Source organism: Myiozetetes cayanensis, unplaced genomic scaffold (assembly GCF_022539395.1).
Source record: "Myiozetetes cayanensis isolate MyiCay16 unplaced genomic scaffold, myiCay2020 scf40, whole genome shotgun sequence".
NCBI classification, from domain to species: Eukaryota; Metazoa; Chordata; class Aves; order Passeriformes; family Tyrannidae; genus Myiozetetes; species Myiozetetes cayanensis.
The window spans coordinates 103,414-128,893 of record NW_026087632.1 but is presented as its reverse complement, the minus strand read 5'-3'; the positions used below and the strand labels follow the sequence as shown (position 1 = coordinate 128,893).

Below are 25,480 nucleotides of genomic sequence, written 5' to 3'. Positions count from 1 at the left end.
GCCAGCTCTAAGTCAAAGCTCTGAAAAGCAGACCATTATCTTCGCAGTGAAAACGGCCCTGGAACTGCAGTCGAGCTCCCCCAGTATATTCTGCATTTCAATGTAAACACTTTTTGATGCTGATCAGACCCTGACATTTAAACACCCCTTGTGATGTTCTGCCTCTCCGTGACTCACATCAAGCCATTTAAAGCAAAACAAGAACCAGCCAGAAACTCTGCTCATCCCTTCAATTAAAGCAATTGCTATTTTCATCTCCAGTTGCCCTTTCAGTCTTGCTCCTGCTGTCTAACTTTTGCTCTTTCCCAATGTTGATCTTTTTTTTCTCTTCTCTCAATCAACTCCCATTTAGATACTCCTCGTGGCCTCTCATCCAAAATCCAATGCCAACAAATTAGCTGCTTCTCCATTCACATGCATCACTTCCAATCTCATTTAAACACCCTCAGATGAAGATGAGAGTTTTCAATACACACTGATTTACAAGACTTGCAACATGACTAAATAGCTCATCAGTCTCTAACAAATCCCTCTTGCCATCTGTGACAAGAAGCATCAAAAAGTCTGATTAACCCTCAGAATTGTTTGTTTCTTCACGCATTCAGAGTTCTGCCATTTCCCAAACCATCAGATCCTGCTTTCTTTCCATTATTCACATCTCCTACTACTTTTACAACCCAAATCCCTGTTCATGTAATAATAACTGGAATGGAAGTCTAAGGCTGGAGGTTCTCCATGCTGCCCTATTTGAAGTCATAAATTTGAGCACTAAATCATTTCAAAGGGTTCCTGGGCAGTTCTCCATCCAACAGCAGCTTGGAGAGTGCTCTGGGAAGCAGATCCCTGCTGAGGGAATGACGGAGAAGTGAGAGCAGAAACTTGGATTTGGAAAAGTGGAGATCATATCAACCCTGATGAGGGGCACTGACAAATAGTTTGTTCAGTATTTCAGCAGATTCCCACCTACACAGTCCCTGCTGGCCCCAGGGTCAGGAACAGCAGGGAATGCCAACCCAAGGAATCTCTGCCAGGCTCCAAGATTTCTGCTGAAACACTGACTCCTCTTTTTCTTGTAAGATCAGAAGTAGCACCAAAGCAAGGAAGTCTTTAATGTGGATACAAATTTGTAAAGCAGCAGCTTTATTTGTAATGAATTCATGTGTGCAACCACTTCATTAATTTGTCCAAAATTACATATTCCATTGCATTCACACTTTAATCAGTTCTAGGGCATTACCCCCTCAGAACTGTGCCGTATTTCACAATACTTACAGCAGTTTTCAGTTAAATCTAAGAGGTAGCTTTTAATAACTCGTTTACCAAATCAGAAAATCTGAACATTTTAAAGACAGATGAATCCTCTAAACAGAGGAGATGACCCTACAAGTGTCGTTCTGCTGGAGAAACATGTGCAGATGATGTTTTTACTACTGTGAATAAATCTGAATCAGGAATCTAATTAGCTATTGTAATGCCTGAAAGAAACTAGTCTTTATCACAGAGAGGGGAAATTAGGACCATATGCTTTTCCTTTTTCTTCTCTGTGCTCTCTGCCTACTTAAAAAAAGCCATTCCAACTAAATACCAAAAGCTACAGACCAGCAAGAGGGACAGAGTGCACATAGCCAAGTCAGAGAAATCACCAATTAACATTAAAAACGTTTTGCCAAAATCAAGCTGGAGAAGCTTCCTCATACCTGCTCCTTAACAACCTTGTCAACCATTTAAAGCAGAGACAGAGGGCCATCAGTAATCACACTGCACTGTGTTGTCTCCTCCTGCTTTAGAGACAGAGATGCTGTCTGAATAATGGCAGTTTCCTCCTCTGTCACATACTGGCACATAGTCACTCTTTTTTAGGAACAACAGGGGAGAAAAGCTGGATTCTTTCTCCACCATCAGTTTGAAACTTAGGAAGGTGATTTGCCCCAGTCATTACGGAATCACAGGATTGTTAAGGATGGAAAAGACCTCCAAGATCACCAAGTCCAACTGTCAGCCCAGCACCACCCCCACGGTCACCACTAAAGCATGTCCCACTTGCAGGGATGGTGATTCCAGCCCTGCCCTGGGCAGTCTGCAGGGCAGGGCAAAGGGCTGTTCCACTGCAGCCAGGGCTTCTGTCCTGCTCAGGGATGGCAAGGCAGGGAAAGAAATGAAGACACTGGCACTGTGATCCCCTAAAAACAATGTCAGGGTCACCACTCCAGGAGGTGCAAGCACCTGGCCCAGCAGGCCTGGCTGGAAAGCAGCTGAAGAATTGTCTTCACAGCAAGTGAGAGGGACAGGACCTTTGGACCTACTGAGATACTGCAGGCTGCTCTATGACAGGACAGCAAATAAGACTGCACTGCCCCCAAATTTATGAAGCACAACCCCAGAGCTGTATTAGGAAGGTTTCTCAGTTTCCTCAGTTACACACATGAACTGTCCCTGTCTTCTGCCACTTCCAAACCTTCCCCACCTTCTCACCGGATAGTCCTGGGGGCAAAACCATGAGGGGACATTGAGCACAATGAAGGGCAAAAAAGTGAATACAGATGTTTCTGGGGAAATAGGGTCTGGCTGTACCACTGTTTTTCCCTGCAGTCATGACCAAGTTCATGGCTGCCAACCACCTGCAGCATCACAGAGCATATTTTGTTTGTTTGTCGTCCTTCCTTCCTTTTATTCAAAGGGAAGGTAGGTAGAGATCACTGGGATATCATCACTAACCCAACTGCTGATTTCTAATTTCTTTTTTGTTTTCTCCTGTGCCTTTTTTTTTTTTTTTGGATTTCCTACCTCGTGGAACTCATGGCACAGGGAACCAGAGAACACACAGCCAGCCTTGCCCTGGGCACCAAGGGCTGAGCTTTCCTTTCCTTCGTGCCTCGTGTGCTCATTTACAGAACAAATGCTAATAACAGCTAAAATCTGCTATTCTGAGTCAGTAACTCCCTAAATACATTGGAACAAACACAAATCAGGATCAAGCTGCATGCCAGCCTACATGAATATTTCATACATTCATTCTTCTCAGAATTCTTTTCACAAAGTAGGAATTTTTAGGATAAAACATAAAAGTAGGCTGTTTAGGATAAAACATCCCCACAAGTGGATGTAATGGGGAACACCATTCACAGCCCTACAAAGAAGATCCACTTGGTGCTGCTCCTGTGAGAACACAGACTCAGTGTTTGCTGCAGATCACACCACTCAGGGTGAGGGGCTGCAAAGGACAGCAAGGGACCATGGTTTTGACTGACAGCACGAGTCTAAAAAGTAACTGAATCCCATTCACTCCAAAATAGAAGCCAGTGAATCCCATCTGCAGTCAGAACCAGCGTGCCAGGAGGAACCCATGGAGCAATCAGACATCAGTGCGAACAAATCCCCGAGCTGCTGGGACAGCAAATTCCCATTCCTCAAACACCCTTGGGAACCTGGAGGTAACCCAAAACCCCTCCTTTTAGAACTGAAATGCACTTTTTCCTGGGAGAGGGCCCCGAGCAGACCCCGAGCCCCCCTTACCGACGCAGCGGGTGCCGTCCTCGTTGGAGTGGTACCCTCTGCTGCAGCTCAGCATGTTCCTCTGGCACGTGTAAGACCCAACTGTGTTGATGCAGTTGAATCCTGGCTTACAGGGCTCAGGGAGGGATGTGCACTCGTTAATATCTGGTGAAGAGAATTAATTAGAATGGTGAGAGATGCTAGTTAACCTTTCTAGCCCGTTTTCTTCCAACTGCCACTTCTTTTTCCTTCGTTTCGGCTTCCTGTGCTCCAGAGATAAGGCTGAGGAAGGTCTGCTGGGGGAAGACTTTCAAGTGCTACAACTTTAAAAGGACAGCAACATTGACATTAAATTCATAGCAGGGTTTGAGGAAAACCACATATACAAGGGGTCAATATACCCCCCCTGGACAGGCTGAAAGGCCCAGGAGTTGCAAACACCCTCTGCTCACACCTACCAACACAGTTTCCCTCGGGGTCTTGCAGAAACCCATCCATGCAGCGCTGCTTTGACTCGCAGTAGAAGGACCCTTCTGTGTTCTGACAAACAAAGTTGACTTTGCAGCTGTGAGTTCCTCTCTCACACTCATCGATATCTGTTAATCAGACCAGAACAGCGGACTGGGATTAGCTGAGCTCCAGCCTTCAGCAATCTTCAGGACTAGCTAACTTCCAGAAAGCACTGTTTAAACCAGACACCTGTTGCCAGTGGGAGATCTGAGGTTTTGGACATGCACTTCAGCACAGGCTTCAGGATTTGTCAGCTAATTTGACTCAGGTCCCATGCCTCGTTTGCAGCATCTCTTGTAACCCACAAATACCAAAATACCTGCAGTTTGAAAATCCTAAAGATCCCTGTTAAAACCAGGAATAAGGTGCTCAGGATAAAATATGTAGCACTGTCTTTTCCTAAGCAAAATGGGTTCTTATTCCTCATATCCCTCAGGAATGAGGAACACACAAAACCCACTTACCCAGCTCTGAAAACTATGCTGAAAGAATCTAAATGAGGCAGTAATATTAGTAACAAATTTTGCTTCTTTTCTTACTTTGCAGCCAGAGCCCACCACAACTTTCTTACTTTTTATTAAGTATATGAAATTATTTCTCAAATTACGTTCACCAACTCAAGTGTTTGCTTTCGAGAGACGTTGAAAACACTTCCTGCAAGTTTCAAATAAATAAAATAAAATTCAATAGTTATCTGTAGGCAATTTGTCATAGAGTGGTTCTGAAATTTTAGCCTTTCCTATAAGTCATTCATTTACAGGCTACTTGAAAACAATTTGTAAATCTTATAATCCCCTATAATCTAACTTTAAGGCTAGAAAGTAAATTAAATCAGTAATAAATGTTAGAAATGCTTTAGGAAGAGACAACAGCCTCTTTAAGCAAACCAAGCTTTACTTATGCCAGGGAGATTGCTGATAATTTCTGGTTTATGACCTCATGCTCCTTGTCAAAGGCTAAGCTCTCCCCTTGGGCATCTCTTACTCCAGCTGTCAGGGAACTGGGTGAAAATTCAGGAGTAAATAGCACTGGCTGTGCCTGGAAGGCAGGGCAGGGAGCCCTGCCCACTCCTGAGCTGCACAGCAGCTGCTGCTGGGAGGGCTGATGTTCCCTGCCCTGTTAGACACCTCCAGAGCCCAAGAAGGGGCAGATGCAGAATAACTTCTTCACCCCACGACCATTCCAAGTGTAAATAAGTGCAGACAGCCCTCCTGAACACAGGAGCCAGGCAGAATTTCTCCATCAGGGAATTCTCTCCCTGACACCTTAAAAACAAGGCAAATCCTAGTTCACAAAGGTTTCATTCATTTCCTAAATAATTTATAGTTATGACTGGAAACTATTTCAAATAAATGAATGGACAGAAGGGGCCTACAAAGCCCAACACTTGCACGATGCCTTTGTTAGCCACAAGCCTCGTATCCCAGAGCAGCAACAACAAAATCCTTTGCAATCCTTTTCCTTTCCTGTCTGCAACAGCTGAAAAAAACACTTGTCTTACCAACACAGTCCCCATCCTTGAGCTCATAGCCTGGCTGGCAGCTCAGCTCCTGCAGGCACCTGAAGGACCCCATGGTGTTGACGCAGTGCTCTCTGCGCTGGCAGGTGTGTCTCTCTGTCACACACTCGTTGATGTCTGCAAAGAAAGAGTTAAACCAGTCAGTGCCACGCCTTTATCAAGTGATCCCCCTCTTCCTGCTCTTTTGGAAGGAGTCAAGAGCTCCAGTGAAACCATTTCTTCCAAAAGATGGTCAATGGAGGCTTTGTTATAGAGATCTGATGAGTGACTCAAGGTCTGGAGAGTAACTGAAGACACACGAATCCCATGGAGATTTCCTCCTCCTCCCTTCTTCCCAAATGGATGGTGCAGGCACTGAGGACAGGGATGGAGAGAGCTGACTGAATGCAGGGTGGGCAGAGGATTGATGATCAGCCACTGGGTTACTGGATTTACTGGATGGGAACCCCCCGGACAACTGAATGAAAAAGTGATTGATGCTTTTTGCTCCCCACCAGCTTCTCACAGCCCAGGCTATTTATCAGTCCTGCTGCTCCAGGCCAGGCAGGAGCTGCTGGGGTGGAACTGCTGCAAGAGATGGGTTCTGAAGCTGCCTGCCCTGCTGAGGGGGAGGAATCCAACCCCCAATTTCCCAAAGAAATTAGAACTGGATAGCAAGAACACAGGGAGAGAGGAACCCTGGGGGCTCAATCAAATTGCAAATTCCTATTTCAATCTTTAAAGAGATATGATTTCAGCAGGTGGAGTAGGGGAAAAGTTCTTTTTTTAAAAAAAAAATCACTTAAACACAAGGTTGCAGAGCAGAGGGCAATTAGGAAAGGAATATGAAACACCTTTGATAGGCTGGGCTGAAATCATCTCAAATTCAGGTTTTGCTGATGTTAATAATGAAAGCTGGAACAGCATGATGAGCAAATACCTGGAAGTAACAAAAAGGGGCAGAGACTGGGAAGAGAAACTTTCTTGCCAATCTCCACAAAAAATCTCTCCCATGTTCCCAGCTCTGTGTCAGCTCAGGAGAATTTCCAGAGCTAACAAAAGCCAAATGTGACCAGAGCCATTGCCAGTCATCTGGCTGCTCTGTGCATGAAGCTGTTATTATCCTACACAATAAAGCAAGTATTGTTTAAATCAGATTCTCATTTTGGCTGTAGAACCTCGTTCTCAGATAAGTACATCAGATATCTGACTTCTTCCGTGGAGCATGAAAACAGGAAAAGCCATTTTTTTAAAAAGCTTTTTGTCTTCAAAAAAACATCTCAGCTTGTTTTCTACCAAACAGATGAAGAGGGGTACCAAAGTTTCTGCAGGGTTCTGTCCTCCCAGTGCAGATTCTATACATGAGGATGAAGAGTAAGGAGCAATATTCTCATGGGTGAACCCACAGTCAAAACACACAAACAAAAATTCCCTCACACTGGGAGTAGAATATCAGGTACTGTGGCAGAACCCTCCCACCTCACTAGAACTGATTCTTAAATAAATTTGAGATTTATTAGTTAATTGTTGAGAAAAAAATCAGCTATTGATAACCCACCTAATGGCACCCAACACAGTGCAAGCCTCTCTACCACAGGTATGAGATTATCTTTTTTGCAAACCAGAAAAAGACCTCTCACATAAACAGACTTTGACACCACACTGCATCTTGTGAACTGCAGTCAGTCCAGCACGATGTCACAGCAGCCACCAGGAGGACACTGTGCTTGTCTGAAATACAGCCAAAAAGGGAGGAAGTATTCCACCTGACCAGCAGGTGGAAAAAGAAGGGTTTTTCACAGAAAAAAAAAATCTAATACAGTTCCATGTTTTGTCTCTATTTTTTGATTCAATTTGCAAATTTCGGAGTACGTGAGGAAACAGGTAGAACTGGTTGGAACGAGTTTGAGGAAATCAAAGTGATGGAAACTGGCAGATTCCATCCAGAATTTTTGTTTTCAGTGGAAGATCTGGGCACATGTGACACGCTGACAAAGCCTAAGGACTGTGAACTGGGTAGAGGTGCAAGGCTCGGGCATGCAAAGCTCTGCCCAGGGACAGGGGGTGAATCCATCTCTGAGATCAGAGCAGCTGCCAGCTCACCAAACCTCCTTTCCAGTTCATTAAACAAACATGTTCTATAAAATCTACAGTGCCCATAATCTGGGTCTCTTCAGTCCTGGAAGCCAACCCAACAAACCAATGAGATGCCTGCCAGAGCACCAGGAATGACAGGAGTTCTGTTTTCAGTTAGGAACACAGTTCATTCCAGCACTGGACCAGCTGTAGTCTTCATCCAACCCAATTAAGACTGTGAGGTAGGTAAGATGATATTTGTTTAAAAAAAAAAACCAAACCAAGAATAAGAGGAAAAATAATTCAGTACCATATTAAAAACAAGTCACAAGGTTAATTTGGAAAAATCTCCACAGTCATGTGTGTGGCAGCAACTTCATTAATTCCTTGCTTTATGTCAGCAAAACCCAGGATGAAATGGAATCATGTAATGCCTCCTTTTTTTTCCCAGGAACTGTTGATGCAAACAGCACCATACCCACGATCCCTGACCCATCTGTTGCTGGCATCAGGAATATCAACATTTACCTCGTGCTATTTGTTTCAATATGTAGTTTGATGTTGAAATGAATTTTTATGCCCGTTCTATTAAGATGTGAAATGGAGGCTTTTCTTGCCCTGCATCTCTAGTTTATCCTTTTTTTTTTTTTTCCTCCTTCAAATTGCTTCAGATCTATTTGTTTTATGGGATAGATCTGTGTGATTTAGGCACGTGGTTATTCTGCACAGCCCTAAAGTTCAGGGATAACGTGGCCAACTCGCTGCTCCCTCTGTCAGGAGGGGAAACTGAGATGGGAGTAGCAAAGAAAGGAGTAAAACAGTCAGTGTGTAAGTGGGTGGTGGTAATGACTCTGCCTGAAAGCCACCAGGAAAAGCAATTCCCACAAACAACATCCAGCCTGGCTCTTATCTCTGGAGAACGTGGAGCTTTCCAGCCTGGAGGCATCTGAATATCTGCTCTCAAAGTGACACCAAGGTGGGGGGTGGGAGCTACTTAAACAGCTGGTGACTCCTCACTGTGCATGGCTGGCTTTCAGGGATCCTGGATATCTGGAATTCCACAGTTTGGCTAAAGGAAATTCAACGGATAAAAGGTTAGCTGCTGGTTTGCTGCTGTGCCAAGACTGTTCCTCCTCATCCCTAAAATACTCAAAGAGTAACATCATTAAACCAACGAGATTTTGCAAACACATTAGCAAGGGTTTCCTCGTGGTGTGTGAGACTGCTCGAGGTGTGGCCCAAAGGCAGCCAGGCTGGGAAAAGGACACCTCAGAGAATGAGACAGCAAACAAAACACAAACCACAGTGTGCTTGTGGCTTTCCCCTTGGACTGGGAAAGTAGGAAAAAATGTTCAGTACTGCAAATGTTCTCCTGGCACCACCCTCAAAGCAGAGCTGGATACCAGCAGGGAGCACACAGAGTGGATCCATCCAAAAAGGAGGAAGAGAAATTTCCAAGTTTTCTGGATTGTTTGAAAGGGTACCTGTGAAAACTCACTTGCATTAGGGGAACACAGAGTATTTAGTATTTAGTGAGGGAGAAAAGGGTCTTTCAGCTTCACAAATGAGAGCAGTGCCTGAGGTTTATCTTGGTCATAATAAACCTCTGCCATAATGTCATGGGGGAGAGGAAGAAAGTGAATAAAGGGAAGCTCTTGGCACCTGCCAGAGCAGCTCCTGCCAATGTGCAGACACACATGCACTGGGTGAGCTTCAAAAGGCTGTGGAAAAGGACACATCTGTCCTTCCTGCAAAGTGCTGGGAAAACATCAGGGAATGAAGTGGCAAGACTCAGAGGCAGAACACGAGGAGGGGCAGTTCCTGCAGCTGCTTACCTGGTGGATGCAGCAGAACCCTCCAGCTCACAGCCTGATTCTGCCTCTGAAAGGCCTCCTGCCTCCCTGTGTTGTGCTCTCAGCCATTCCATTTAAACCACATCATCTCATTAGTTTTCCACACTTGCCAGTATCTCCGATTTCAAAACAAATATTACTAATAATAAAAAGAATTAAAAATGTAATTTTGATTAGTTAAGGAAAACCCAGAAGGTGGTAAATCACATTTCTTCTCTGGACCCTGACACTGCAGAAAATTTTCCTGCTCGTGCCCACAGGCCACATGGTGCTCATTAATGAGGTGAGGTCACAGAGCTTTAAAGACAGACCAAAACCAAAGCTGTGATGGTGAGAAAAACAATGTTCTAAACATCAGGAGGAGGACAGGGAGGGAAGAAGGCACATGCATTCACACATGACATTATAGTCACAGGCACTGCTGCTCTCATAAATGACTTGAGGTCTCCAGGTGCTCTGTTTTTCCAGGCAGCACTGCTGCAGCTCAGGTGCCTCCTAAACCAGCCTCTAGAAAAGAGCCCAAAAGAGAAACTATTTCATGAGCTCAGGCCTTGGCTGCTGGGAAAAAATTAAATCCTCGTAAATACACCTGCAAAGATCGATTGGTTTCTCAGATGGACTCAACCAGCAGGGATGATGCAGCAGAATCACAATGCATCTTTGACTTTCACACAAAGAAATCTGTGCCAGAATCAACAAAGGACTGATGTGAAGTTTAGAATCCCATCCCTTTGGAGTGGATCCTTTCCACTGCCCGGCCTCACGCAGATCCCTTGAGCTGTGTTTCTGCAGTCTGGTTGTTCCATGATGCCTGGGAAGCATTGACAGTGTCCAGAGAGACCAATTCTCTGTTTTTTAGAGAATTTTTCAGTGTTGCTGTGGTCATCAACACCCCTGGCTGTGCATAGAGTTATCTGTGACCCAAGGATGTACCGCTGGGGAAGGAGCCAAATAGCAGAGGACTCATGAGGTGGAGTGGCTGAGCAAATGGTGCACATGTGTTTCCACTAACTGGGATTGAAATGTCATATGCAAGGATGGCCTTGGAGCACAAATGGTTTGAATGCGTTGCAGAGCATGGAGAATTATGATGTTGTGGTGAACGGCCCAGACCTCTCTTCTTACCAACACAATTCCTATGCCTGTTGAGAATAAAGCCCTCTGCACACATCCCACTGTGGCTGACACAGGAGAACGATCCCAGTGTGTTCTCACAAAACTGTCCGCTGGAACAAGCACCTGTCAGGCACTCATCCAAATCTACACCAGCACGGGGCAGCCAAAAGGGAAAAACAGAGTTCTATTAGAACAATTGCCGAAATGAAACAACAGTTCTTTCACGCTGGACATGTCTGAATGAAGTGTGCTGGAGCCTCCACACCAGCACCAGGCTGTAATAAATGCAGTGTTACACTGAAAACAGGGCTGGAATGAGGAATAACCCCTCGGAGATCAGCTGGTCCTTGCTCACACCCCGACACTTTCGTCGTGCCAGAAGGAAACATCCTTAGAAGCAGGCAGGCAGTCCCACAGAGCCAGTGCACACTGTTCCAGTGCACCCTTACCATCACATCCTTGCTGTAATTTAGATTAGGAATGCCCCTTGCTACAATTTCAACTCACTGCTTCCACTGACATTTATAAATTTTTTCATTTCCTGTAGGAAAATGATTGCCTTCAAATGCCCCTTTTGATTCCGACATTAATTAATCAAATTAGCTTCCACCACACTTGAGTAAGCACTGCACTGTGAATATTTCATCTGGTGATATTAAAATCCCATTTTCTTCCCAGACTGTCCAGAATTTCATGAAAATGATTTGTAATTCAATAAGACCTGAGATTAAGAGGGATGTGGATCATTTGTGAGCAATTCTGAGCATCGGGAGCTTCTCCCTGCATTTCACTGTTATTGCTCCCATACTTAGAGATTTATAATTAAGGTGTGTCACAGGGCATTGCTTCTGACCCCCAGATCTTCTCTGGGCAAACACATCCCTTGTCACTGCTCCAACATGTCCATTTAAAATTTCTGTCATGTGAATGGTCACGGTGCAGCTTTGGAATTCACTGCTCATCACTGTGCAGGGCTGAGCTCCAGTGGCAAGTGGAACAGCTGGAGCTGGACCAGCTCCCGTGGCTGTGAAACCTCCCTGAGTTCAGCTTTTCAAGGCAAGAGGGAATAAACCCCAACAAGGCAGATGCCAGGCAGGGCTGTGGCTCTGGGGGTCCCCCAGGACAGCAAACCTGGCCCCGTGCTGCTCACTGCTCCAGGGAGAAAAGCTGTGTCCATAGCTGTGCAGACAGGCCCTGGGGAGGAATGGCAGTGGGAAGAGAAACCAAGAGGGCTGGGAAAAAAGCCTGGAATGTCAGAGGAAAAGAGCACAAATCCAGGCTTGCCTTCACCTGAAGTCCCCAGGTATCAGCACTCTGTGCTCCAGGAGTTATCTGTGGAGCAGATCTGCGATTCCTCGGTCTCTGCACTGCCACTGCAGCTCACAGCACTGAAAATGAGGAGCCCTTAGAGGGACAGCCAGGGGGGTGAGAGCTAAAAGCACCTCTCTGTGGTGAGCCCAGAGCACTTACCCTCACAGGACACCCCGTCAGCCATGAGGGTGTACCCAGCCAGGCAGGAGCACACGGCCTCTCCTTCCACCACATTGCAGAGGTGCTTGCAGGGGCCGTTATCTGCATGGGGCACAAGGACAGACCACAGATCAGCACCCACAGCAGTTTGGGACACCTCCAGGTCCCAAAACCACTCCCAGCTTTGCCCACCGGGAATGCAGCTTGTAAACAACGTGACCCACAGCCCTAATCACTCCTGAGAACCCTCCCTGGCACCCAAACCCCGCTGTGCCACCCTCCACCCACCTTTGCACTTGTCCTGCTCCTCCTGTAAGGACACCACCAGGATGGGCTGAGAGGGAGAGGCTACTGGAGGGATGGTGGCTTCAGCTTCCAGCCTTGTCACCTGTGCCCTGTCAGGATCTGTAAGGCAAGGGAGGCAGAGAGGGTCAGGGACAGCACCATCCCCACTCCACATGGCAAGGGGCCTGGCCCCATCCATCCACCCCCATCGTGGTTTGGAGGAGGAAACAACATCACGGATTGCAGATCAGGCAGCCTGGCTGAAAAACAACTTCTGTGGAGGAAAACATTGCAACACCTGAATAAACCAGGAAGTGATAATTATATTTTTAAAAATCTCTGCTGTACTGTAAATACAGTGGCTGTCTTCCATTCAGTGTTTGATGGGAAAAAAATCCAAACCCAAACCAAGCCTTTGACCTTATTCTGTCCATCCTATTTCAGCACAGATGAACAGCAGACACTCACCTTTACAAGCACAGGACACTTTGGAATGACTTTTGTACAGCCAAGGGGAAAACATGACAGCTGCTGTCTGTCATTAAGATTTCCAGCAGACAGCAATGTTAAAGGTATCAGGACAAAAAAAAAGAGCTCTGTTACATCAATAAGAGTAATCCAGTTTATCAATATCACCAAAATAGAAGCCTAAATCCATAAGGCTGAACTCTTCCTAAACAGGGAGGTGTCCTGTTCCCACTGACTCAAGTTCAAGTGTCACCCAGAGCAAAGTGTGAGCACCAAAGAGTGACAACGTGAAATGAATGAGAGTGATTGCAGTGCAGGTTTGGGGTATGGGAAGAGTGATTTCATGAAAAAAAAAACAAACCACAAAGTCACCACAGACATACAGTGGGCTGTGGCACAAACAAAATCATCTGCTTGTGGCACAGCCTGAGGGATTTCCCCAGAAATGCCAGAGATGGGCAAACACAGAGGGGAAAAATGAGAAATAAAAGGCCAGGCAGAGCACAGGTGGTTTAGCCAAGTGTAACCAGTGAGGTTCAGAGAGTCACAGAATCCCAGGATATGCTGAGTTGGAAGGGACCCACAAGGATCATCCAGTCCAACTCCTGGCCCTGCACAGGCCCATCCCCAAGAGTCACCCCCTGTGCCCCAGAGCATCATCCAAACCCTCCTGCAGCTCTGGCAGCCTTGGGGCTGTGCCCACTGCCCTGGGGAGCCTGTTCAGTGCCAACCACCCTCTGGGGGAAGAACCTTTCCCTGAGATCCAACCCAAACCTGCCCTTAATTTGACCCAGGAATGACCCAGCAATGACCAACCCTGGCTCCTCCCATCCATCTCCGGTGTCCCACGCACAGTCCTCTCCCCTCATCACAGGTTTCTACCCCAGCTGAGCTCTGCAAATCCCTCCACACTTCTTGGCACAGCCACGGGCACCACAGACCAGCAGATCTGCAGGAACCCTGAGAGGACAACAGGATGTCTTCACCCAAATCTGCACCACCAGCTGGTGGGGGGGGAAGCAAAGCAAAGCAAAGCAAAGCAAAGGAAGCCAAACAACAGCACACACCCGCTCCAGGTGAGCCAAATTTTGCAGAGCTAAAATAAGAAGCTTTTCCTTTGCCCCTTTTGGATTAGGTTCCTTCCCCAAAGCTTTAATTCAAACAAGAGAGCAGACAGCTGCCACAGGAACAGTCGAAGGCATCGCTGATGTAACACCACGTCGAGAAGGATGACTTAACACATGCTCATTGTTTGGCTTGGGCAGAGAGCTGGGAAGCCTAAGGAATTCTGGCATTGGATGGAATCACTGGGTTTGCTCGTTAAATAACTGAAAGCACTTGTAACTAATATAAGGTTTCAACTTTTCGGCTTATCTGATTTGAAATCCTGCCACTGGAGAACTCCAGACATCAAAACCATTACGGCACAATAGACTTTCTTTTCCAGACTTCCACCACACTAGATAAATTTAGAGTTTGTTAGCACTGAAAGATGTTAATGATTTTAGATAAAAATCAAAGCTCAGGAAGCAATGCTGTCCGTCTGAACTGGGTTAAGTTTATCTAGAGGAAACCTAACTGTGAAATAGAAAATTACTCTGAGAAGAAAAGATAATTCATTAAAAAACCTTCAGAAATCCTCCTCTGAAAAGTGCAGACACTCGATCTGAACACAGGAAACATCACCCTGAGCTCACATCACCAACACATAAAAATACAGCATAATTACATTCCCTAAATTATTATTTTTCTTTATGTTCTAGGATTTCTACAGAACATGTCCATGCATCAACAGCCATAAAAAACCCTCACAGAAACTACAGAGAAGCTAAAGAAAAGCTTGGTAGATCAATGCAGGTGGCACAAAGATATTCCCTGCCCACGTTCTCACCTGGAGAGCAGCTGGTCCCATCGTCCTGCAAGGTGAAATCTGGGAAGCACGAGCACTTGTAGGAGCCCACGGTGTTGATGCACAAATGCTGGCAGAGCTCCCCACCATAGAGCAGACACTCATCCAGGTCATCTCCAGGCAGGCTGTTTGACAGTTCAGCTTCACTGCTGATGGACAGAGCTTCATTGTGTTCTTCCCTCTCTGAAACTACAACAGAACAGCACCTGTCGGTTCTCTGATGGGTGTTTTTGCAGTGGCACTGGACAGAATGGGGTGTTTGGTCACATAGACTCCAAATAAAGGCAGAGCTACCCGAAACAATTACTCCAGGGATAGAGCAAATGAACCCATCCTGGAAATAACACCAGTGTGCTGAAGATCCACCTTCTCCCTCTGTGAAGCTGGAGGGACAGGCATTTTACAGGAGCTACTGAGAAAAAGGGAGACCCTGGGAGGTCACAAGCTCCCCTTTCACACTGACTGCCAACACTGTTGCTGTTGATATCTGAACTCAGGTATCACACTGAAGCCTCATCTGAAATGGACCCCACCAAAGAACCCCACTGCATTTCACATTTCAGGAGAAAAACACACCCAGTTGGTTTGGAAACTCTTCTCAACTCCACAATTTATTGGCTCCTTCTGTACCAGCATCACCAGCAGCCTGGGAGCCACTGAGCAGTGACGTGGCTGCCCTATCCACTGCTGCTGAACACAATCCCTCTCCATCCCCAGCTAAGTCTGACAAGACTTTCTGTGATACCAAAACAAATTGTTCAGCGAGTCTCTCAGCCAGTTTTTCTTAAATAAACCTTTTTCCCTTGTTGGTAAGAGAAAACACACATTTAGTTCATGAGAACAGAGACCAAAATTGCACCCTCAGATATGCAGGAGGTTACCATGAAACTCGTGTGTGACAGGTGGGTACAGAGTGATGCTGGAGAGAACGTGATCTTGGGCTGAGCCCCATGGCTCTCCAAGCTCCAGATCTGCCACGTTCCCTCTGTCAGGCCTCTTTGGCTCCAGGATTTGGCTCTGCTCTTCAGCATCACTGTGTTTCTATGTTTAAGGATCAGAAACATCCACATACTCTTTGCTTTTCTGAAACTGTTTTAAGAACAAGTCTGTACTTGATCTGAGAAGCCAAGCAACTGTTCACACCACTCCTTCCAGCACCTCCCTGTATGACCTTGTGAGACACAGACCTTGTCTGTGATGTCTCCAGATGATAAAGGGGCACTTACCCTTCTCAGGGGTCACTGTTGGCAGAGGCTCAGGATGCCTTCTGATTTCTGGATGGATGAAGTGGTCCCCCCCCTCACAGCAGGACAGCATCACGTGGCTGCAGGGGTAGCCCAGGTTGATGTTGGACTCGCAGGTTTTGCCCTCACTCCTCAGCCTCAGGCCCAGGTTGCAGCAGTCACAGCATTGCTGCAAAGGAAGGGCACTGTCAGGAACAAGCATTTGGGAGCACTGGCAGGGCAGCAGTGGAGTCACCAACCCTGGAACTGATCTGCACTTCCCTCAGCATCTGGAAAGGCACTTTGGGTTCAGACAGCTGCAAACATCAAAGCTTTCCTTGTGCTTGTTTTTGCCATCCTGCACAGAGGGGTCAACTGCAGCCCCCCTAAACACAAAGCCTGGCTGTGCTGGGGATTTCAGCAACTCCACGTGCAAGGAGGGAGTGGTGCCACAGCCAGTTCCTCCCAGCTCTTGCACAGCCATTGTTTGTGTGTGCTATGAACAAATACTATAAAGAAAACAACACAGATCTACACCTCTTAGCATCAGAGCTCAGGAAATGGTCAGCTGTTGGAAGCAATGATGTGACAGGAATTGGAAAGAGCCTGCATGGACAGGAGGATCAGCAGCATCTGAGCCCTGTTCAGTGCGTCAGGAAAGACTCTTTCTGCACCACTGCCCTGCAAACCTGCTGTGACCTTTAACTACCTGGCTGTGCTGGGCACATCCTGCTGAGACAGTGGCTGGAGGAAGGCCAGGGTGCATTTTATGAGCTATTTGCCTTCCTTTTCCTCCCTGAGAGCATCCAAGCAGCAGCAGCTTTGCTGACAGGTTGATGCAATGGGGTCTCCCAGCTCTTGCTCTGCTGCAGGTGGCAGACAAAACCTGTGTGGTGCTTTAGTGAGTCCCATACAAACCCATTGCAGAGTCAGGCCACAAAACCACATCAGATAAATTAAATCAAATTCAGAAAGACCGTACTGTGCATGCAGAGGGGACACCTAACCCAGCAGAGAACATGAGGAGCTGGGAGTCTCTGCTGCAGAGACAGCAGGGGTCATGTGGGAATTGAAGATTCTTGGCTGGATTTAGATTTAAGTGTCCTCTTATATTTATATATTTTAATATATTCTATATGTATTTTTATACATTTTTTTGTGTGTGTATATATATATAACAGACAGATTAGTTATAAAATCTTTCCCTCTGCAACTCCTCTGATACTCATCCACTCCAGTAACTCAGAGTCTGCAGCTACACTGAAAACAGCCTCTCTGAACCCAGAGAGGTGACTTCAGTCTATCCAAATATTCAGCCAATGCCAAGGATCAGGCACAGACAAGCAGGGAATGATTTGAGCTCTGCAAGGATGGAGAAGCAGCAAATTGAACTCAGCTCCCACTTCCCAGGAGGGAGATCCCTCACCTGAGGAGGGCAAGCAGGAGAAGGCTGGATGAGCAGGGAAATGGGAAGGAATCATGTTTCAGGATCAGCCATCCCAGGGGGGCAGTCCCATTAAACCAGAGCCTGTCTCTGGTAGGGAAATGGGAAACTCATCCACTGACAGCTCAATCTGCAGAAACTCCTCCACGAAGTCACTTCTGTCAAGACTCAAATGCTGCAGCTTTGGGGTTTTTGGAGCATTTCACACACAATACACATCAGCCAGTACTTATGGCTCCAGTTTATGTCCCTGCTTCCTAACCTGAAAAACCCCCAAATATCATAAATAGCAGACGTTACTCACATTTGAAAATATGCACAGCCAGAAGGAGTTGCCTTTACGTGCCCAAATACATGTTTGTGAAAATTTACAGTACAGGTCCCGAGGAAGATGAATTATTTTGGACACTGAAGAGCTAAATCATCTTCCTAAAAGAAGTATTAAAAAACCCCAACCCAACTAGAATGGATTGTGGTTGTGCTAGAAAAAAATTCCTGTTTCCATCCTCCCCAAATCCAGAATCCTCAAATTCAAAATTTTATGAAAAGAAAATCCTATTTTCTGTATTTTTTTTTTTAATTTTGTCTCTATTTTTTTCAGCTTCAATATGCCCAATAGAAGTTCAGGGTAATACAAGTTTTTTTACCAAAGCACTATAAAATATGTAATATTTGCCTTGAAGAACCTGACTTCTTTCAGTCATGGTTTGATTCCCAATTTATCCCATGTGCAGGTGGGATAGGGAGTGTTAAATCAGTCAGACACCTTTAGGTTCACATATTTTCCAGGTGAACAAAATGGTCCCATTTTCCAGTGGAAAAAAGCTTTTTCGCTGAAAAGTTCCTTCCACAATGCAAAAAATTGAATGCCTTGATCTTCTCTCAATTGCTTTCTGAACTTCACAGGAATTCTACAGCTGATTTAACAGAAAATACAACTATTTTAACCTTCCAGTTGAGAACCATACCTTGAGAACCATTCTGTGGTTCACAGCTTTCTGTGTTCCTCTCAAAACTGTCTTTGCTGGAATCCAGCATAGCTGGATTTACTATCGTGGATTTACTATCTCCATCCTCCAGGAAAAAAAATCCCTAAGCATGTATTTTTTGTACAAAATGAGAAAATCTTTCTCGTGATACAAAGCATTACAAGGCAATACAAAGTCTGATTATTTTCTATTACAATGGTACATATTGTAATACAAAAGAAATACAAAGTCTCAACAGTCTCTGAATGTTTATTGATTTAAATTCTTTCTTTTCAAGCAGTAGCTGCAATGACTGAAGAGCTAAATGAGCTAACAGGTACCAAAGCTGTTTCTTCAGTCACTTTACCATTTCAAATGGTTTCTCTTGAAGAGAAAACATCCCATGGGAATTGGCATGAGGAACGAACCATTCCACAAGAGTATTTTGTCCCTTGCTTCATTTCAGACAGGAATGATGCAGTTATCCCTCTCCACCTCTTTCTGAGGAATGAATCTGTAATCAGACTTATTCTACAGCTTGGGCTCTGCCTGGCATGCAAACAACCCATGGGGAAAACCTAAGAACAACAATTCTCTCCCATTTCAAACATTAATGCCTTCTCCCAAATGCACAAATTCTCTTTTTAATTCACTGATAGACTGCAAACCCAAATAAACAGTAGTTCTGACAACGAGAAACTGGTATAGCTAATTAAACCTCAAACTCCCCAGTAGATGACCATGGATTTTGCTTTCCCAGTGAACAATTATCTGGGAGAATCACGGATGTAGCAGGACAGACAGAACTAATCAGATTCCTGCTGAGACAACAGAAGCTGCATTGAAGCTCAGCTCTAGCCATGGACATTACTATCAGAGGGAAATGGACTCCAGAAAGCACCCTTCAGGTGGAAACAAGACAAGTGAGCAAGCAAGCTGCTGAATCTTCAAACTGGTTTAAATTGGTTGGGCTCCACTGACTGTCATAAAGCAAATCTCATTTATCCAAGCGGGGGCTGTGGCTCAGTGTCTGTGATTTGCACCCTTGGCTAATGGGCTGCCTTTATTTATGAGCAAAACCTTCCATCACCATCTAAATGCTTGTTCCTCTAGTCCATCATTGTATTTAACTGAAAAAATGGGGTCACAATTCAACACTGGGGCCAAGTAAACTGTCCAGTAATGGGCTTTGCATTATATCTTCAATTAAGTTTTGCCCCATCGTTTTCTAAATTCTTCTACACAACAGATATAAAAACTAAAATGTACCATTCAGCTACTTCCAAAGTGAGGAAGCAAAAGCAGTGCAGCAGGTTAAGTCTGCAGAATGGAGATGGAAAGAATCCAAAACAACACTACTGTAAGACTTTAAAAGGGGCTGTAAACCCTAACGCAAACAACGCAACGTCCCTGCCGCATTCCTGCAACTTTATCTTTTCTGTGCTGTATAAGAAACATTTCCTGCTGAGTGCAGGAGACGAGGGCACCGAAACCCGTGGAAGCAGCAGAGCAGCTCACCTTGTAGGACGAGCCCGTGCAGGGATCGCCGTCCTCGGGGCCGCAATTGTCACCCTCCTTGGCAGCCACCATCCCGGCCAGGCAGCTGTTCTCCCGCACCGTGGACACGCAGCACTGCTTCTGGGCGATCCTGCAGGGGGGATACAACAGCACGGGATGTGTCAAATTCCTACGTGGATTTTAGTAGATGTTCCTTGAAATACTAAAATACTACTATTTTAAGTCTATGGTAGATTCCTCTCATTCAAAGAGGGATGTGCCTCCTTCATACATGTACAGAAGGGCAGATAAAATCCCACAGTGCTTTTGGTTTTACTCTGTAGCATCATTTAGGTTAGAAAAGATCTTTAAGATAATTTTGCCAACTGGAGAAATACAAATTTTTGAGCAATGAATTATTACTACCCAAATGTATTCAGGTACCAGTAATGTAATTATTATTTCTTATAGAAGACATCCAAACTTTCGTAACAATTTAAAAAAAAAAAAAAAAGACCACCAAACCCAATCAAATTTATTATTGACTGCAGAAATGACAAAATGTTACTAGAAGCATTTTTATATGCTCAAAGTATTTACTGTACTTAAACATTGCAATCTCTACAGATTCATGTTCTCTGAAATGAGACATTTAGCCATGAGAAATTCCTGGAGCACTGGAGTGTCACTGGCCACATTTTAGTATTTTTTAGATATCAGCACAGCTTACTTTCAGCTCCTCTATCCCCAGAAAATGAATTGGGAACAGTGTTAACCATCTTCTCTTAGTTTTTATCTTCTTCACAAACCTACTCTTTGCAGAGCAGAGAAGTGAGTTGGTGGTTCAAAGAAGGTTAAGATCATTTCTGCCTCAGGAAAGAGTTAATGAGTTGAGATCAGTGAATGTTTTAAGCTGCTGTGAGTCTCTGACTGGGACACTGAGTCAGCAAAGAGCAGGATCTGTGCTGGGACAGCTGATGCAAAAGCCACCCAGATAAACATTGCTCTGTTATGATAAAGCATATCAATTATAAGATAAAAATGACTATTCTGGGTCAGATGAGATTTCATCAAGCCTAACATCCCATTTCTGGCACAGCCTGGGAGTACAAGCTCTGGGAGTATTTTTACATCTGACTATCATTGATTATCTAAAGATTTCCTGTCCTTGCTTAAGTTTAAGTTCAGTGTTCAAGTTACTGCCCGTGATCTCATTCAGGCAGTCCCAGTGTCCATCCTGCAGCCCACGACTGTGGTCTCTAAACAGAAGGAGGCCAAGCTGGGACATGAATGTCCAGAGACATCAAGATACATCAACATCAAGGTTTTTTGCCATTTGAACACCCCAAGAGGGCATTTGGAAACAACAGACACATCAGTCTGCAACCTTTGTATGAACAACTTACAGCAGACACAGGGCAGGCTTCACTTCTCTGTAGAGAGCAGTGACAAGACTCAAGGGAATGGCTGGAGCTGTGTCAGGGCAGGCTCAGGGTGGATCTCAGGGAAAGGTTCTTCCCCCAGAGGGTGGTTGGCACTGAACAGGCTCCCCAGGGGCTGCCAGAGCTGCAGGAGGGTTTGGATGATCCTCTGGGGCACAGGGGGTGACTCTTGGGGCTGGGCCTGTGCAGGGCCAGGAGTCAGACTGGATGATCCTTGTGGGTCCCTTCCAACTGAGCATATCCTGGGATTCTCTGACTTGTTTGCCTCAGCTGAGATCAACCCTTTGTCATGGTGATTGTCACTTGTAAACACCAAATATTCATAGAAAACTATCCTGACAGAACAGGAGCTAATTTTTGAAATTTGTACCTATCTTCTATCCCCATCCCTGGGCGTGTCCAAGGCTGGACAGGGCTTGGAGCAACCTGGGCTAGAGGAAGGTATCTCTACCCATGGCAGGGAGGTGGATGAAGCTTTAAGGTCCCTTCCAACCCAAACCAGTCTGGGATTCCATGACTCTACTTTTTAACATCTTTAGATAGTTGAGTTAGAGGCAGACTTAGGAACCTGCCTTTCTTCCAGCACCCAGACAGTGCCCCAGGGTTGGATGAGTGCAGGGTCACCAGCCCTGCACACTGGCACATCTCCCAGTGGCAGCAGCAAGTTTTTGTCCTTGCCCTCAAGGTTCTGAGGCCAAATATTTGAATATTTTTTTACATTAAATATTTTCTTCAGACGTAACATTTATAGGTGGGTTTAAATCTTTAAAACAGGCACCCAACTGAAATTTTAGAAGTAAAACAATTGAACCCCTGATCTCTTATTCCTTTAAATCCCAATAGATTCACAGAGACTGAAACATTTAGGATCTGGCTTTTTCATCTAAACACAGCACTCAGATGTGCAGGTGCAACTCATTAAGGCATTGGATTTGCACCTACTTAGGCCAAGGCTGGAATTTTTTAATCTGTCTTGACTTCACAGACAGTTGGTATGTGTCAGTTATGCCATGCCAGACCCCAGTGGGGGGGATTTTCATCTCCCAGTGACTTCAGAAAGGTATAATGATACACAATTTGATAAGAGTGATTATGCCAAACCTTTTCAATGCTGTAAATGAGAATGTGAGTCTGGAGTAACTTTGCCTTCATCCCTCCCTAAGGCCTGTTTCAGACTAGGGGGAAGGGAATTGGATGAATTGCAGCCAGTGGAATATTGAATCCACCTTACTCTGCACCCATTCTCCTTCTCCTGCTGTGCAGGCTGAACCTGGAATACCTGGGACCCTCCTGGAATGCTCCTCAGGGCAGATGATCCCCCCTCCAGCTGAACACAGGCACCACAACCAGGGGCCATTCACCCTGGGCAATAAACACACCATTTCACGATACAATTAACAATTAACCACCACATTTAACATTGCCAAAGGGAAGCCAAGCTCTGCCCTTCTATTTATTTGCAACTCCACAAATGTGCTGAGAATGGGGAAAAAAATTTCCTCTGCTCACACAGGAGAGGCAAAAACCTCAACAGGCTTTGTTTAGAAGAGATTTTAGGGAAATGGAGGGGGAAAGCCTTCTTTCTAATTTGCCACGACACACTGCCAGTCTGCCAATCATTCAGACCATGAATGAAACAGTTCCCAGTCTCCTGGACATCCCACAAATTAAATTTGATTTCTTCTAAAGGACTGTTCTTTATGTAAATCCAAAACTTTGGGGGTCGCCTCACGTACCTGCAGATGTCACCATCCGTTCCACTCACGGGGATTTCTGTGCACTCCCCATTGTCTATGGCCCACTGTTGTCCAGCTCCACAGCAGCTCTCAATCAACTCCTTCGTGGAACCTGTGTAAAACAGACACCCAGAGTTTTTTATATGGAATGGATTGGGTTTAGCTCTAAATTGCCATAGTTCAGCCTTTTATTTTCCTTTCTTTCCACATTTCATTTGGTTAAATGCAAAAAAAAGAAACAGGCAACTGATACCTGAAGCATCTTGATATAACTGATCACTCGGTGATGCCTTTCAGGAAGGAACAGCAGAAGGAAATTAGAGCTTTACATACAATAAAAGACGTAAGAGGTTTGAAGAAAACTCCACATTTGACATCTCTGAACAAAAAAAAAACAACCTGTGTAAAATCGTGCTTGGTTGCCAAGCTGTAACAGTGCCCTCACTATCACTGGATTATCTGACCACATCCCAGCCCTGGAGGGTTCAGCTGGTTTAAAACCATAATGAAAAGGGTTTGGGGAAATAACTCTGCCTCTGCTAATGAGCTCCTGTAAAACACTGGCACCAGGGTGCAGTGACAGAAAGAGATGGATGCCCAGAACTGCTGCATTAATTTTCACAATTTTCCTTGTGGATTTCCAGCTAAGATGTAAATTTGCAGGTTAGAGTGAAATACAACTTAAATTTGCAATATCCCACATGGCTGCCGTAGAGAACAGACGAGGGCACATCACACTGGGCAGGAGTGGGGGGGTTTGGAGCCTGGAGAGCAGGCTGTGACTTTGATCTACATGTCAGTGCACACAATGAAGATGGTCTATCAGACCACAGGGCTCTGCACTCTCCAGAGTCCATGGCCCTGTGCTGAGTGGGAACAGCACATGCTTCTCTCCCTTGGCCCATCAGAAGTGCTCCAGTTCCTCTTCAAGCCATTTACATGGATATAAGGAACATTCTGTGCCTTTTATTCCTATTTCCAGGCCGGTCTCTGGCATATTTTGATGTTACCAGTGAGAAGGAAGAAAAGCAAAGCAGCCCAGAGTTGATGGAGATGGGTGGGTGCAATGGACCTTGGGGAGCCCCACTGAGCTCTCCTTGCCTAAGGCCCAGCAAGATTCTCTGCAAGAATCCATGGCCAGTTTTTACACCAATCACTTCTGCCTGAGGTAAATCACTCCTGCTTGCAGCAGGAGGGGGAAACCACTTTCTCTGCAAGGACTTCAGGAAAAATGCCACTGCTGCAAAGGGCCCTGCTGAAGATGCAACGCTCTCCTGACAAGACCTGGCAACAAAACTTAACAATTGGGAGCCAAGCCCTGCTGGTCTGGCCTTGCACAGTTTGGATCTGTCAGGGAACTGCATTCAGGTTGGCAGGAGGACTCTGCAGTCAGCCCATGTGAGCCCAGAGCCAAATCCTCTCCTCCTGAGTGTTAACAGCAGCATCAGATGGCAGCTCCTCCAACACACCCTGACCGATGAAAAAGTTCACTGAATCCTTCCCTCTGTCTGCATTTGGTACATGGTACCAAGTCAAAGAATATTTCCTTGCAAAATTGTAACACTTATAACTCTGTAAGTGAGGCATTTTTAGAAACAGCTGCATCTCAAAACATCTGGGCTTCCACACTGCACAATTCAGAAAAGCACAGACGACCCAAGTTACCAAACATTTCTGCTGCCACAGAACAACAGAGTGGGGAAGGCTGGAAGGGACCACAGCGGGCCATGCACTTAAAACAGTTATTCTGTGTTTCAAACAACAGTAGGAGCACTTTTTATAGCGTGTTGTAAAGCTAAGCAGTCATCAGATAGCAAGAGTAAGAAGTTTAAGTGAATTGCTCTCTGCAATGTTAAAAATATCGACACTTGCACAAACAGAACCACAGATTGGTTTGGGTTGGAAGGGACCTTAAAGCTCCTCTCCTTCCACCCCCCTGCCATGGGAAGGGACACATTCCACTAGACCAGGTTGCTCCAAGCTCTCCCCCACCCTAAATAACACAAACCTCCTCAGCAGAAGGCTATTCCTTTGCACCTTCCAACAGCCCTCGCCCTTCTCTGGGTTTCACTGGTGCACCAATAAACAGCAACTCCACAAACCACAGTCACACAGTGCTATAAAATACTTTTTTAACATAGTTTTAATTCACTCCATTGGTGGAAACTCCACTCATTTAACTGAGTGCTGAAATACATTTGTTGCTCTTGCTAGAACACAAGAACAGAGCAGAATTTACTTATCTATATTGCAGTAATCTACATGATTTATAAGGCAAATAAAAGCGAGTTACTCATTCCTCACTAAAGATTCAATATCAGATTGCTCTCCTGAAGGGTCACACTATTAAACAGTCATATTTGCAAAATATATCCCCTTTTGTTGTGATCTTATGAATAATTAAATCCTGACTGAAGTTATAATAAAATGATCAAATACTGCATTTTATCTTAACCAGGAATTAAAAAAAAAAGCACCTAAAATAACTTACAA

The 25,480-nt window shown here is 45.2% G+C and overlaps 1 protein-coding gene across 2 annotated transcripts in view; it reads right to left on the bottom strand.

Annotated features, from left to right (window-relative positions):
• The window catches only part of FBLN2 (fibulin 2), a 101,454-nt gene that overhangs the window by 8,549 nt on the left and 67,425 nt on the right, over nt 1-25,480 (bottom strand). The window contains exons 3-12 of one of the 2 annotated variants that reach the window (XM_050330231.1): nt 22,988-23,099; nt 19,831-19,960; nt 15,904-16,090; nt 14,660-14,866; nt 12,304-12,420; nt 12,016-12,117; nt 10,555-10,689; nt 5,504-5,638; nt 3,951-4,088; nt 3,514-3,657 (exon numbers count right to left, since the gene is read on the bottom strand). In XM_050330231.1, the coding sequence (XP_050186188.1) occupies nt 3,514-3,657; nt 3,951-4,088; nt 5,504-5,638; nt 10,555-10,689; nt 12,016-12,117; nt 12,304-12,420; nt 14,660-14,866; nt 15,904-16,090; nt 19,831-19,960; nt 22,988-23,099 (1,407 nt within the window). The remainder of the gene's footprint in view (nt 1-3,513; nt 3,658-3,950; nt 4,089-5,503; nt 5,639-10,554; nt 10,690-12,015; nt 12,118-12,303; nt 12,421-14,659; nt 14,867-15,903; nt 16,091-19,830; nt 19,961-22,987; nt 23,100-25,480) is intronic. The other variant, XM_050330232.1, reaches the window with a different exon arrangement.